Source organism: Coenobita brevimanus, chromosome 65, assembly GCF_032717465.1.
Source record: "Coenobita brevimanus isolate Jiangsu-jjx chromosome 65, ASM3271746v2, whole genome shotgun sequence".
Taxonomy (NCBI): domain Eukaryota; kingdom Metazoa; phylum Arthropoda; class Malacostraca; order Decapoda; family Coenobitidae; genus Coenobita; species Coenobita brevimanus.
Genome location: NC_137018.1, coordinates 52,403,807 through 52,420,687, shown reverse-complemented (window position 1 = coordinate 52,420,687; position 16,881 = coordinate 52,403,807). Strand labels below are relative to the sequence as shown.

The following is a 16,881-nucleotide window of genomic DNA, read 5'->3' as shown; positions in this document are numbered from 1 at the left end:
ATTACAAGCGGAAACTGATTGCATATTTGTTTGTGAACCTTGGTTCTGGTCCTGCAGGAGTAAGAGTGTGGCTGAAACTTGAGTATATGTACTGCACTCTAAAGTTGTTTCATTCCCTCTCAATTTTCATCTCAGTGTTTTCACTCTACATTTTATGTTGCTTTATCCTCTTCTGTCAATTTTTATCTTTTTTTTTTTTTTCACTGCCTATGTTTAAAGTTTTCTCATCATAATTCCATTTCTTTGATATCCCTGCTCTCCTTAGCATTATTTCAAATGTGGTACTCGTGGTCTTTCCACTTGGTTCCTCTAATTTTTGTCATTTCTTGTACCCATTTCTTCCTCTAACCTTAGTTCCACTCCCAACACTCCTCTAGTTCTGATGTCACTAACTTATCATTATTTCATATATGGTTTCCTTCTGCGCATCATCATTACTTCTACGGTTCATTCACTTCAACTTGGCAGAGATTTTCACCCTTTTGCAGCTCAATGGCAGGATAAGACAAAATTATGTCTCTACATCTTTTCCATGCCACTTTTTCAATGCCCAGTAATATGTTCTGGTGTTAATCCCTTGTTTCAGCTTTCAGCATTTAAGATGGAGAGATGGCAATTTTTGGCCAAGTTAAAGTGAAAAGCTTGTAACCTTGCTCAATGATGGGCTGGCTCACTTGATAGGCCTGGGTTCCTCAAGGGGCAATTGTAAGCCAAGTTAAAGTGAAACAAGCATAGTTCAATGAAGGGCTGATTCACTGACAGGCCTGGATCCGTCATAGAGTATACAAGCAGTCCTCATTATAAGAGTTCTAAAATCTACACTTATTTACATGCAACTGCTACTGTTATTTGGAGGAAACTGGCAATTTACTTTAATGGTGGCACAGGAATTTTAATATGCAATTTTTCTTTCATTGCCCAGGGATTTGAGAATAAAAAAAGGATGATAAAAAAGGCTACTTACAACGAGAACTGCCTATACTGTATTTGGGCTGGTTTACTTGATACGCTTAGGTCCATCAACGGGCCAATTTAAGGCCAAGTTACAGTGAAAAGAGTACAGTTCAATGATAGTCCCATTACCTGACAGGCCTGGGTCCACCAAAGGGTATACTGTATGGTTATTTCAGTATTTAAGATGGAGAGATGGCAATTTCTGGCCAGGTTAAGGTGCAGTGAGCACAGTTCTAAGATGGACTTGTTCACTCAATAGGTCTGGGTCCATCAAGAGGTATGTTGTGTAGGACCTCGTCGAGAAGTTGCAAGGCTCGGTGGAGATGAACCTCAATCCAGCATGGCGTGTCCTTAATGGAGGGACGCGGATAGTCACGCCCCCAGCCCTTCACAAAGCTCAGCCGCAGGATACACAGTCGCCGAAGGTCATCAACACCGATTCCTGCCGTCATCGAGAGGTTGCCTGGGGATGAAAAGCCGAATCAAACTACAATCAGTATCATTACCGTATCACCATCCTATCTCCTTCCTATGGCATAGGGACAAGGTCTGGTGGGATCCAGAAACAAGGAGAGACAAGTTCATATGTGGGAAAAATATACCCAGTAAGTCCCTGGAACCCTTGCTCCACCTCACAGACCTAACCATCTCCACATAATAAAGAAAGAAGAACAAATTACATAATCAGATATCATTGTAAAAAGTAGTGGCAGTGACCAAAGCACAAACACTTTTTTTTTTTTTTTTTTTTTTTCTATAGCAAGGAAGGAGGAACCAAAGGCAAGGAACCCGCAAACTGTTTAAAGCCAAATTCAAGATACGTTCATTTCGAGATGCCTGGACACACTGCGTTTGAAAGACTGGAAATCATAGGAAGTAGGGCATACAGACAGGTTATAATCTCATTCTCACATACAGAAACTGGAAGTCCAGAGCAATGCACTCTGACTTCCCTTAGAAAATGAGTCAAGGAAATGAGGCCCCAGTTACAATACCCCTCTCCCTATGTCATGGCAAATATGAGGCTGCCAGTAACAAAAAGAGTTTTCATATGAAGTAACCACATCCCAACACCAATACAATGAGCTGGGGTTTTCCAGCCATACTCTTGCCCCTTTAAGCTGCCTTTAATAAAACACATGGAACACAGGGGCAGTATTTCCTCCCCCATTCCTGAGGCTACAGTAACTATACATACACATAAACACAAACAGATTCAAAGTAGGTAGACAGATAATACAGATAGGGATACAAAGAGACAGATAAAAGAAACAGATGCGGTACATAGCGGCAAGGTCAAATAAAGGGTGTTATGAATGAAGAGGTGACATACTTGGTGAGATGCCTGCTATGCTTGCGGGTCCAGTGATCTGTCCTGCCACAGCTGCAGCCTGGGCTGCTGCTGCTGCCTGAGCTGTGGAGGCTTGAGACTGCATCTGGTGGTGGCACTGGCTCAAGTCAAACACCTGCAACACACACAGATACTTGGTATTCATTTTAAAAAACCAAGTAGTGACTGCAAGACTTTGAGAGTGTACTGTAATCCCATCAGGGACATTAGTTGGTCTCCTAGTCTAAAGTACATAAAATCCTCTGTACAGTATAATGAAACTAACTGGGGGAACAGTGAGTCATTAAATATGAAGTTTGTGAAAATCCAATGTTCAACAATCATCTCTCCTCTACATTCCTCCTTACCTTGATGAAAGCATACAGATATCTCTATACAATGAAGGAACAAGGGGGACTGGCTGGTTAAATCTAAAAGTCTGTTAGTTCTGATGTCCAAGTCATCTCTCCTCTACATTCTTCCTTACCTTAATGCAAGCACAGGGATATATCTTATGCACAACATCGCCCGGGGAGCGTCCAGCCTCACGATCCAGGTAGTAGCTCTGCACAAAGACACTGTGTTCGCTTAAGCACCTCAGCCACACATCTCCCTCCCCACGCAGGTCCAGCTGAACACCCTTACCTATGTGCAATCTGATGATGGATGCAGAGTTGAAGGCTATCTCAAAGTTGCATGAGGGAGCAGTTACAAGTGTTAATATGTGCAATCTGATGAGGAAGGCAAAATTAAAGGTTGTCTGAGATTTGTAAAAGAGAGCAGTTGCAAGTCTTAATATATGCAGTTTGATAAGGGAAGAAGTATTAAGGATTGTCTAATAGCTGTACGAGAGAAATATTAATTCTTTACACACACTACTGATTTCTGGTATCCAGCAGCTTGCCCAAACTGAGAGAATATTAATTTTCTGCTCAGCTCCAGGCCATAAACTTTTCAACTGCTGTAGATGATCAATGTGACAAGAGGAAATACTCGGTGGGAGAGAGAGAGACAGTACAGGTTGAATTCTTTGTTTTCTAGGCTAAAACATTTTGGGCTACACAGAACCTAAACACTACAGATGGGTTCTGTGTAGTGCAAAACGTTAGAGAAAATGGAGAACTCAAGCTCTAACCTCTCTCTCTCTTTCTCTCTCTCTTTCCCACCCAACATTTCCTTTCCCAACTGCTCCATGGCCAGCCCCAGTGTAAGTGTGCACTGTAAGGGGGCATGATGTTATTAACCCCTTCAGTCTGACAATGTATATTCTTATTTTAATCATGATACTTACAAACTGTTTACCGCTACATCAGCTTTGGGGAGACTTATGGCAAGGCAGGAGTTAATGAAGGTGATACAGTGTGAAATGCCTCTCTTAAACTAGATAAAACTGGCTGGAGACAGGATAAATATATAAAAAAGTACATCACTGGACTGAAGTGTTATTTTGATAATAATTTTGGGTCGCATGGTACATAAGGGTAAACATGGTGCTTTTATGCTATTGCTGAGAACTGTACAAATCACCCATAAAGTCAAAATTTCAAGCTGAACTTACTCTGCTATGACACTTAAGAAAAACTTCCACAGAGAGCCAGATAACTTTTTGGAAGCTCCTAAATGCCCACTCTGTACCTGTCTGAACATAAGCTTTCGGATCCCTTAACCCCCTCACTGCTCCTGGCCCACTTATCAAAGTAACTTATTGAATTTATCTATGAATCTACCTACCTACCACTCACTCAATGATCCAATCCTTTATTGCCCCACCAGGAGTGCACAACCCTGGGACCAGGCTACAGTACTTAAGTCCAGACATATAAGGCAAGAGTGATGACTTGCTTGCCTTTAGTGACATTCCTGTGCAATAAACCCAACTACCCCATGGATGTAAACCTTTATGGGCCACATCCAGTTGGAGCACCTGAATTCACAAAACCACCAGGCATCCACTTGGTTATGAAGGAGTACTCTTTACTGACATGCAAGTACTGTACAACTGACCTGGCACGTTCACTGTGTTCGGTACGATGAACGTTGCTGAGAGCTCCAAGACAGAAGCGGTTACCTCCCGATGGATCCACATACCCATCGACAGTCACTGCTGGGCAGCTTGATGCTACTTTGAAAGTCTCTCCCACCTGAGAAGCAAAGACCAGTTAAAGTCACCTGCAAATATATTTTTTCAGTGCAAAAAGAAAGAACCAAAGACTTGCACAATTGTCCCCACCAGAATATACAAAGTTCTATGAAAGAGTACTGAGATGAGTTTTAACCTGCTTTGAGTTCACTTTTCGTCATGGAGTTAAAAAGGAGGGCAGTTTCCATTAATACTTTTTCATCCTTTATACACTTATTCTTTCCTTGTGCTGAGAAAATTTTTTTGTTACTTTTTACTGTTTCTCACAAACTCATTTTCTCCAGTAAAAAAGCTAACCAAAACAACCATGAAAAGTGTAGCATTCGTACCTGCGTGTCAAGCTCAAAGTAAGCAATGGAGCACCAATATTCTGGGCCTGGCTGTGAGGACAGGGGAGCCATGGTCACCTCCTGCATCATCTGGTGTTGGGAATCCCCTGTCAAACATTTTACACTATATATTACTAACATTATCACCATCATCATCTTCATCATCATCATAATCCCAACCTCTTTTCCCCACCTAAGGATCGAGTAAGTTATGGTACTGAAAGCATGGAGACAAAAACATGACAGAGAGCTACTCTACGGCACCCTTGGAGGGACAGGCCACACACTCATTCACAGAACAATCAAGCTCCCAGAAATCTAACCACTCCAATTTATTATACCCATTCCCAAACCTCCAAATGCTGCAACCCCATGGAACACCTCTCCCCAGTGCAAGACCATGTGGATATAACCATTTTTTACATCATCCATAATCATCCAATCCTATGTTGTCCCATGAGGAACGTAGAAGCCTGGGGCTAGGCAGTTGGTCCTGACATTTAAGATGAGAGTAACCAATCTCACCCATCCCTGCGTGGCATTACGAGAGCAATAAACACCAACCACCCCTTGGATATAAACCTTCACCGGCTCAATCCAATTGGAGTACGATAATTACCCGCTAAACCACCAGGTGCCAAAATTTGGTTATATGGTTACCATACATACAAAAAAGCAATTTGTTATTATTCAGAGATGGTTTAATTACATCAGGAAGATCATGTAATGAGAAATGAGGTATTTGGAAAACTGCTTAACCCCCCTCCCCTTTTATAATACTTTTGGATAGATTTAATAGCCTGTTCCCTAAAGCCAAGTAGCTCTCCTATCTGCCACACATGTCTACTTGCTACTCAAAATCTTCATATGGAACATCAATAAATCTGACATATATACCAAAATAATTCATGAACCCCATGGGGGCACAGTACTAGTTTATCCATAAGAGTTAAATGTGGTTACACGCTTGGTAACTTGATAAACAATCATCACTTGGGCAAGAAACATTCAGCACAAGTACAAGCTAAGATTTAACACTGATACCAACAGTTTGATGTAACTGCTGGAAGTAAATTAGCTGGTTTTGCCACTTGGTCTGGCTCTCAGTTCATAGAAAACATCAGCTGCATTATGGACAACCTAAGTACTGGGATTTCCTTCAGTGGAAGCAGGTGACATCTGATTAATTGATGGACAGAATAAACAACAAATTCTCAAGAAATGCTGACTCACAGTAATTGTGGTTCTGGCGATCATTGACCATATTGGGTGTATAAGATAATGTATTCTGGCCACTCCAATTAGGCTGTGTGGACATGGAGTGCGTCTGGGTAACTTGGTGCTGGTTCTGAGGCTGGGGTGAGGTGCCTGCCGGACCAAACTGTGATGTGATTGGTCCGCCTCCTGTCTGAACCCCCACAGCAGATGCCCCACCACCACCTCCACCTCCCCCTCCTCCTCCTCCACCTCCAGGTCCACCTCCCCCTGGCCCTCCATTGCTGGCACTTCCACCACTTGTTATGGATGAGAATCCATTCTGCTGCTGCTGTAACTGTTGCTGGGACTGCTGTGGTGGTGGAGCTGGCTGTGCTTGCATATGTGGTGAGAGCTGGCTCATGTTACCTGTCAGAACAGGAGATATGAACTACACTTCAGCACTCTGAGTTGCATGCAATGACAGCTGCACTCATGATACCTGTCAGAACAGGAGGAAAAATCAACTACATTTCAACAGTTCTATGAAGTTCATGGTATGCATGAAAATAAGCAGGGGGAAAAAAAAAATATATATCCAGGATCAATAGATATAAATTCTTGTGTTAAAGCATACCATACACATGTAACCCTCATATATTTTTTTTATAAGTCAAAGATGTGTTTGTGTTCTCAAACAATGGAACTTCTTCACATAACTGATACTGTAAACTGCAGGAAACTGGCAAGTCAGTCTTACAGGTGGCAATGAAACTTTAACAGGCAATTTTCTTTTTTTATCTGGGGACTTAACAGCAAAAAATGACAAAAAAGGCAACTTATGACAAAGACTTGCCAGATAGTAACTAGCCTCATAACAAACTCCTTCACACACACACACACATCCATGTTCTGGGGTAAAACCTGACGAATAACATTAGTTTTTGCTTGAATAGGCTGTAGCAATGCTTGATGGACACAATCATGGAAGAGCCACTGACATTCACTCTGGAGGAAGAATATATGGAACTTACAGGAAACATCATCACCAAAATTATCATCAGCCTGAGTTCCTGCCCCTCTGCTACCTAAAGACAGGGGAATACTTACTGGAGACACTATCTGGGAAGAACTGTTGTGAGCCTGGGGTGGAGGGGGCTGGAGACTGCAGGCCCTGGGACATATGGCTTGAGGTGCTGTCTGAAGATGGAAATAAAAAAAGCATATTGTGTACCAGGTAACTCCATCTCCAGCAGATTTCATTCAGTACTGACAGAATTCCTTACAATCCAATGGTTTAACTCGTTCAATCCAAGGATGAAGTTTTTGTATTACTCTTCTAAACTCCAAACAAATCCGTTCAACTGGGAAGAGACACTGCAAACTGGCAGGGGTAGAGATAATTGAGATAACCTTTATTAACCCTTTCACTACCAGGGACTTCCCTAAATTGAACAAAATCATGTGGTAATAGGAAACTAAAAAAATTCTCCATCATAGTGAATCTGTTAATTTCTTCAATTCAGTGTTTTTTTTTTTTTTTTTTTTTTTTTTTTTTTTTTTTCCTAACCACAGGATGATTTAATTCTGATTAGGATGGATGTCTTCCGGTGACAGATACCTAATTTTTCCACACTATTCTGTCTATTCTTTGGTGAATAAAATCATCAAAGATAGCAAGAATGAAATAAAGTGTCATCATACTGAAGTGGCAAGGCAGTGCTGACTCACCAGTAGGAGACAGTAGAGGGAAGGACTGCTGGTGGGAGACAGGATGGTGCACAATGGTCTGTGACGAGGCTCCCCCCACTGTTTGTATACTGCCACCCTGTTACCAGACAAAATGTTAGTCATTCTGAACAATATCTAGCCTGATGAACAATAAAAGGCCATAGTGTGCTTCAATATCCTGGTGCCATGAAGTGTTTGAACTGAATTATACCCACACATGGAAATGTTACAATGATTTTGGCCTAACTTGGACCGTTACTTGACGGGGGTCCTATGCCAATTCCTGCTCACTTAGTAATCTTTCATGAGAAGGAGGTAATACATGGGTAGTACTGGTTCACCCCTATCCCACAGAAACAACAATAACAAACAGTCTGTGCCCCATACCTGTGAGGATGCTGGACTTGACTGCGGTCCAGAAGGCTTGAAACGAAAAATGGCAGGAAAATGAGCGGTTGGATGAGGAGAATATCATAACTAAAATAACTAGCAAGAGGGATTTTGTAACATTAAAGACCCTCTAAACAGGATGACAACAAAAAAGGAAAAAAAAAAGAAACATTGCACTAGTATAATTTCAAGCATTTCTCTTGCAGCCTCCATACTTTGATCTTAATTTAGTATCAAGGCCCTCATAACATCAGAAACCTTCCTTCCCTCTGCCACTCTACTTTCTATTTCCTTTGCACATTTACTTCTCATTTCTATCACTGCACTGAGGTACTGTGCTTAACTCTCTCACCAATTCAAGTCTCCCTCCACTCACTGGTACATCTGAGGGAGACTTATCTTCTCTCTAAATAACTATCACTTTATCCACATCAACATTAATGTCGTGTACTTTCAAAGCACAACAATCACAGACAATTGCAAAACTTTTCACTAATCTGCAAAGCTCCTGTAAACCATTAGCATTCAACAGTGCATCAACTACATAAATCACATCTGAGAGACCAGTACCCTACCACTCAAACGTCCATTTCCACCAGTCTCTCCATGACTCGCGCTTTAACCTACGTCTAGCAGCTGTGGGAGTATTACATACCCTTGCCTCATTGCTGCTCTGATAATTAACCACTCACTTTGACTTCCACTTCCACTTACATAGGCTTTACATCATCATCATCAAAACCACACCATTCAACAATTTTACACCCACACAATGGCTACACAAATAAAGATGTCCATGATATTTCCCTGTTTTCCTTGTCACACACTTTTTCCAAATCCCCAAATGTCATAAATACCTTATAGTCCTCTTCACATGACATGTTTTCTCCACTGTCAGTGCTACTCCTGATATCTGATCCACACATCCCCCCCTACTGCTTAAGCCAACCTGTTCATCATTCACAAGGCAATCTGATATTCATTAACTTCTCTACAATACTGTAATTCTTCATCATCATCATCTTCATCCAGACCTCCTTTCCCACCCTAGGGCAGGGTGAGGAACAGCAACCTACAGACACCTCAAGTTTGCCCAATCCAGTGGGCCACGCTTCCATTCACTAATCATTCAAGCCCCCAGAATCCTGGCTCTATCTGGTATGCCAAAAAACTTTCACCAAATTCTGTAGCCTCATACAAATGTATCCAACAGAGTCAATCCAAACGCTGTCAGGCTACAATGGGGGGCCAATAATTCTTTCATTCATTAATTTTTGTAAAATAATTCTTCCATATTTCTTTCCTGGAACACGCAGCAGACTTTACCTCATAACAATTTTTGTGTAATAATACAATTAAACCGAGGGGGGGGAAAAAAAAAAAAAAAAAATCCATCTAAAGTGCAAGGGCCTAGAGTTAGGCTACTCAGTCCAAACTTTTAAGGTTAGGGTGACCAGCCACTCATCCCCGAATGGCAATATGTGAGTAAATACTGGTAGTCCAACCACCCTCAAACTTAGGACCAATTCTAAATGGCACTGTAAGCTTTGTAGCACTTATTCTTGTCAATAAAGTATGCATATTAAACATTTTCACTCTATTGCAGGTTACTGGGGCCAAGCATTTCAGCAATAAAATTATAAAAATAATCTATGAGAATAACCATGATGTAACTGGGATACGGTAATAAAGTAATAATTACTATACTAAAAAAAAGGTGCTGTGATGACTCTAGTGCCATCTAGAACATGGCACATATATCTATAAGTAGAGTACAGTAATATTCTTGAGGCACCACGATAGCATCAAGCATTAACTGACTGGCAGAGAAGCTCCCGGAGGTTGAGGTGCCCCTGTTGCTGAAGGTGGAGGGGGCTGGTGGGGAATGACGGAGAGCCCCGATGGCCCTGCTCCACCCCCTGGCTCACCCCCACCTCCCCCACTGCTCACGTCACAATCCATCCTTATCGTGTACTCGTCCTTCAGCTGGCCACTCGATGCTCCCTGCAGACTTAGTCCCGTAAGATCTGTTCCAAGGGTCACACAAGGATACAAAATGCTGAATGAGGAGTGTGCTGTTGCCAATAAATCTTTATAAGCCAAATTAAAGCACATTAATCCCTTTACAACAATGGCCATTCAATAAACTACTTCAACTGACACCAAACTTCCATTTAAGCAACCTATAATTTGAGTGTGTCCATTGGATGGTTCATGTTTTCTATGGACTACAAGTTATACCAAATGCCAAAACCTGCTGATTACTTCCCAGCAGATGTTGGAAACTGTTGGGAAAAAAGAAATCTTAGATGTGCAGGTCTGCATGATAATGTGTGTGTGTATATATATATATATATATATATATATATATATATATATATATATATATACTGTATATATATATATATATATATATATATATATATATATATGTATATATATATATATATATATATATATATATATATATATATATATATATATATATATATATATATATATATATATAAAACAGTACAATAACATTTTTTTATTCTGTATCTGCTGATACCAGTTGATTTTATTCAGTTTATATCTTTCAAACTGAAAGTGTTAGATTCAGCCTTCATTAACTCCTTTACTACTAGGGCACCCTCCAAAACTGAGTCAAAAGGTTGGTAGCAGCTAGAATAAAATACAGATATACATCATCGACAAGCTTAGGTTAAGGATTAACTACCTGATTTTGGCACTTGGTAAAATTTCCAGCCCACAGAAAGCTCAGCTGCACCACACCCATCCCCAGTAAGTGGTTTTGGCACATGGTTAGCTTCCAGCCCACAGGACACCTTCAGCTCTGTCATAGCTAACCCCAGAGAGTGTGGCATCAGAGGAGGCATGAAGTATATTTCACTGTCTAAATAAGGCATAATCAAATAAAATACTGTACAGGAATAAGAACACTGCACGCACATGATAACCTCTGACCCAAACTTACCTATGCCAGGCGATACAACACGCTCATAGTGGTACGGGTTGACACAAACGGAGTCACACTTGAGGTCAAATGCAAACTGGCAGTACTTGACGTGCTTGAGTTCATTCTTGTGCAGGTCAGGCCAGCGCCAGATACGGGCATAGATGACATGTGGGAAACCCTTCCTTCCTGCAACCTGCAGAGGCAAACATTGTTAATTAATGCTATCTTTCTACTGGATGACTTCTAATAAGCTCATGACTGCACCATTCATTTCACCTGCCTCTCACAATGTCCATCATGGCAATTAACTAAAACACTCACAAACTGAGGCCATGGCACACCTAGTTTCTGACTTAGTCTTTCATTTCTTATTTGGGTAAAAGATACCTTGCTGTATTTAACTGGCCAAACTGCAATGCCTTCATCTTTCAACCGACCAAAATCTTCCACAGAATTATCCCTTCATATTCAGCAATACATGAATCAGTCTTTCATCATCTCCTAGTATACATGGGGTATCATTTTCTAGGGACCCATCATGGAAAAAACTCACTGCTTCCCTCGCACAATCTGCTTCTTAGATACCGGATGAGCTCAACAAACTCCAAACTTTCATTACCCCTGCACAGTTGCTGATATTGTACAGAGGCTATAATTTCCTGGTGTGTAGTACAGCTCTCCTGTGTGGTGAGGCTCACAAACACACGGCTCCTCTAAACCGGGTAGAGCCACAGGCTTTTCATCTCAGCTCCCCTCCTCTGCATGTCTCCCTTCAACCTCTTTCTCTATCATTATCAGTGATTACTGTTCTTCTGAACTGTCTGTCTCCATTCCTCCCACATTACAAAGGACACAGAAACCATCTCACAGTGCACTCTCACCTTTTTTCTGTTCAACTTTCCAATTTCCTAAATGTGAAAATGGTCAACTCTGGAAATCTGTTCCCCAACTTGTAATCCCCTCTGCCTGTGAAACTAATCTTGACAACTTTGGGTCTCTTTTTAGTTGTCCCTGGAAAGGGCAACTTTTTTGCAGGCTTACAAACTTTGGTTCCTGTTCTCTTGCATTAAAAATAATGTAACCTCTAGCTGGTTGTACCCAGACAACACAAAGTCTTAATGTACCTACTGGAATATCACCATTACCTTAACCCATTATTCTTTCAAAATGTTTTTGGCTAGATCCAGAAATAGAGATAGCATACTACAGTAAATATTGGGCAGATTTAAATGGGCCACACATTCTTTCATGTATTATTCCAGCATTTGAGATTCTCTGCCCCACATCACAGGCAAACCCATATAATAAAATAATAATCAAAAGTAAAATAAGGTCTGAAATCATAAACCTTTTCAATCTGACTGACATACCAACACTTTTAACTCCACTGTTGGTACGGTACAGTATCTCTAAACGATTTAATTCAGATTAGGGGTAACACTTCAAACTGGGGCAGTTAGCCTTAGCTGTAATTCACACCTCGCCTTACATCACAACCAATCTTTTGAATACACTTGTCTGCAAAAAGGAATAATAAAATATGAAAATATGCTTCTGAACTGAAGGGGTTAATACCCTCAAACCAGTGATTTATTTTACATTTCAACCTTGCCACCTCCAGACAATTTTAGTCAACTCTGATTTAACTTTATAAATGGGTTGATGAAATCTTATCAATCCTCTCCATGCTGAAAAGTCACCCCTATCTGAACAAACTTGTCACAGCACAAATAAAACATAAAAAATACATCATTGGATAAATAAGGTCAATCTAGCTTGGCACGCACCTGGAGGCGGCCATCAAGGGTACGCTGAATTGTGACACACTTGCTGGGATGAGACCCATTGGTTGTGATGGCTGTGATAAGTGAGTCAAGTTCATCACGCTTCTCCTGCAACACAGATATCAGTTTTGTAAACAGACATACATTATCTGGAATGTTTGTAAATAATTATCTTGAGCAAATATGCAAAACTTATCTAAGAAACGAACGTATGTGGTATGGAAGAAAATGAGTGGAGCAGTGCATTTGGAAGAGAGAAAACGAAAAGGAGGATAGAGAGAGATATGAAAGGACAAAGTATCCCAAAAACAATTCTGTCCTGTCCATCCCCTCTCTGGGAGGTTCCAGGAGGGCACTAAAAGATGATCATTAATGTGGATAAAATTTAGGTAACTAGGACACTTATTAGCTTTGAATTCAGAGAAATGTCTAGATAGGTGCAATGTGGTTGTGCTGAATGGAGAGAGAAACAGTATTTATGTAAAAAGTCTTGGAAAACTATTTTCAGTTTTTCATTATTTTTGATATGTTTATCTTCACATTATACCTTTACTTGCATGTATGTCATGTGGTTTAATCTGTAATTACTGCAAGAAACTACAAATTTGAAGCTGACCATAATATTCCATTTCTGTCAACAAACAGCTTACCTTACAACCACTTTAGCTTACAAGCACTATTTTCAGTTGATAGCCTTGAGAATATTTTCATCTTCCAAGGATGCCACTTTCAGCAGCTTACCTTGAGCTTCTTCACCAAACTTTCAATGGCCCTTTTGGCAAAACCCTCGGATTCCCCTCCCTGGCGATGGCACATAAGGGAGTGGACGATGCTCAGACAGGCATCAGCCGACGTTGGGGCCGCCGTCATCTGAAAACAAACAAGAACTTTTCAACATCATCATCATCATCATGACCTCTCGTAAAACAAGTAATATCTTCCTCTGAATATACTGTAATGTACCTGTGTGCATCCATTAATTCCTGATCCTTCTGTTTTTTCTCCCAACATTTAGTTATCATCATCATCATCATCTGGACCTCCTTTCCCACCAAATAAGAAATTAAACAGTGATGCTAAAATAGGTTCCATGGAGGAAGATGATGATCAGGTTATGTATTAGAGTAAGGTGTGAGCTGGGAGAGAAATTGCTTGCATCATTCCAAAAGTCCTATCCTTGTTAACACCAGACAATTTTATTCAGTTCAGAAAAGCATCCAAGTAGTGAAAGAAGGAGTTTAAAGGTTGCTACATGTATCCCACTCAAACTGTTGCTGAACTGCTCAGATTGTTGAAGCAACATACGTAAGAAGCAAGCGATTGTTTAGGTGTACTTTGCAAGACAAACTGCTAAGAAAGAAGTGCACTGAAACCTTATATGCCACCTAAAATATAGCCCAGAGACTCACTACTGTAGTTACCTTGTTTTCGCTTGATGGAGCTGAGTCACTAACACGAATACTAAATTTTGGTTACACGAACTTCACTGAACCTTGCATAGGTGGTAGGAAAAAAAGTTTTCTTGGTCACTGTTCGTTTTGACTCCTATCTAACTCTCCTCGGCTGGGAACTGAACTGAAAGGGGTAAGGGATCTTTGTCAGGTTAGAATAAATGCCCTAAATTACCCACCAACCATCCCCCTCCCCTTCCTTCCCTTCCCCCTCCCCCTACCCCGGCACTGCACACACCAACAAGTCCTCTCCAGAAACACACACAACCCATTACACCCACAAGTCTTGGTTCACTACTCGGGAATGCATCACAAAACATCCACACCAATTGGACATTGTGTTTACCTTGTGGGTTTTGCACCATGACCAGGCAAACGTGTGAGGGACTGACAAACACTAAATATCTGCTGTGATCATGAGGCTCAAATACTGAGGGCCATGAGTCAGACTGAAGGCAGAGTAAGATCTGGTGATTATCTAGCCAACTGGATGCCATGTTTACCTTGGGGGCTCTGTGTCATGACCAGGGAAACATGTGAGGGACTGACAAACATTATATATCTGTTTTGGGCACATGGCTCTGATACTGGGGGCTGCATCTGGTGCCTTTGATGATTTTGTAATGCCTCTTCCTTAATGATCTATCCTAAATTGATATAACACAAAAGAGATCATTAATGTGTAATATGCAATATAAACTGTTGAGGAAGAGGTGCTTAAGCCTTGCTATTCAGCACAAGGGCGTGACAGCAATGAGTTAGACTGAAGGTGGCTACAGTGAGATTTGGTGATTCAGTCCTTTAATCCAGCAATATACTCTCTTTTAGTTTTTCTTCCTACCTCCTGATGATTTTACTGAACTTAGCAGAGCCCTCTGGTAGTGATGGAATTCATTAAGGTCCTATCAAACCCCTAGTCTGAAATATATATCTAAACTTAGCTCAACAATTTCATCTGAAAATAGCAAGAACAAAACCATGGCCACCCCACACAAGCACATAACCTGCCATCAAAATTAAGTATAGGTTTTTGGTTAAAGCAATGCTTGAATCTGGGTGATGTCCTCTTTGTTTTAATTCTTGCTGCTGCCACATGATTTTTATTATACTTAGGAGAGAGAGGTGAGGGGGAGAGGAGGAGACTGAGAGGCACAAGCATTATGAAACTTAGGAGTGAGATGGAGGGGATGAGAAGAGGGAGAGGTATATGAATTATTAAGCAACGCTGGGTCTGGTTAGTACTTGGATGGGTGACCGCCTGGGAACACCAGATGCTGTTGGCATAACGTTCTCCCTACGTGTCAAGTGGGGTTGGTGGAGGATTAGTGCCCCTCCCTGTAAAACAATTAACTCTAAGCCCTTGGCCACCCCGTTTGGGATACATGGCATCTGGCAATGAATGAATGAAACTAGAAAGAGAGATCGAGGGGGAGAAAAGGACAAGTATATACATGAGGGTAGTATGAGCTGGAGGGATGGCTCACTGATGGAGGGCAGGGCGAGTTATTTTTTGTTTATTTTTTTTTTTCCTCCACCCCCTTTTGGCTGTAGGAAAATAGTTCAGAAAATACTATCATATTAAAGAGCATATAGTGTACCTAACCCTTCCAGTTTGGTAAGTCTATCCAGTGCTGTGCCTAACAGGTAGGAGATGGAAAGAATATAATGAAAAACAAATCATGAATTCAGTTAAAATTAGTTACTAAATTAATGGGGTTACTATCAGGCAGGTACGGTAAGTTCCATAGGTTGTAGTTATATACAGATGAAAAATTTAATACCGGTACATATTTTGAATATTATGGTAACTCACTGGGTGCTGGGAGTCCTTCTTTGCTTAAATGAAGAATAATAGTCTGTACCAGGTGCAGTGCCTAGTTGAGGAAATAATACTGTACTAACTACTTCAAAAGAAAACAACCCCTTCAATGTAAATGAGTTTTACATATTCCATTCTTATTATCTTCAGACAGCTATTATTAAACTCGGGAGAGAATTTTGACCTCTAGAGGGTTAAATACTTTATAAACCCTTTTTTCAGGTATTACTAATAACCTGGATAAAACGATCAGCAGCATGATCCATACTAAGTACTGCAAGTTTTGATATCTTTTAGTTGGTGGGTTCTCCTTCATGTGAATAAAACTGCCTGGCTTTTAAATGAAACAATATCCATAAGTGACAAATGATGCTTAAACAACAGAGGCAGGTCTATTTGAAATGTGACAGTTCTTGCAAAAATACAGTACCATACTGCTGCATTTCATTGCACAGAACTTGCAAATGTACAGCTACCATACTGCTGCATTTCATTCCATTATCAGCAAATGTTATTCAGCTGTCACAGCTCATCACAAAATTGAATCCAGTTTTATCCAGATGTTGACCTTGGCAGTGACACGGCAAAGTTGTGCCGTGGCTCAGTCTGATACGAAGAATGTGATGACACCACCATCCAAACGTAAACAATTAACCAATAACACTGTAACTCTCTCATCACCCAGCTTGTTACAGTATAATCCAGTACAATATTTCATTCAGTATCATGCTGTTTAATAATGGATGTTCTTTAGTTATTGTCCATACTCTCTTTACATCCACTGAAATGGGTGCAAATTC

General features: G+C 40.7%; 1 protein-coding gene across 1 annotated transcript; it reads right to left on the bottom strand.

The window, feature by feature from the left end:
- Positions 1–1,202: 1,202 nt before the first annotated feature.
- Med (Smad/Smad4 homolog Medea) lies at positions 1,203–13,681 on the bottom strand. Its single transcript, XM_080276586.1, has 15 exons — positions 13,553–13,681; positions 12,815–12,919; positions 11,046–11,220; positions 10,323–10,325; positions 9,890–10,095; positions 8,066–8,101; positions 7,675–7,775; positions 7,058–7,143; positions 6,269–6,376; positions 5,987–6,193; positions 4,754–4,860; positions 4,289–4,425; positions 2,772–2,940; positions 2,288–2,420; positions 1,203–1,417 (listed from the first exon to the last, which is right to left on the bottom strand). Exons 1-15 carry the CDS (start codon positions 13,679–13,681, stop codon positions 1,203–1,205), a joined length of 1,917 nt encoding a protein of 638 aa, XP_080132712.1.
- Between the last annotated feature and the right edge of the window lie 3,200 nt (positions 13,682–16,881).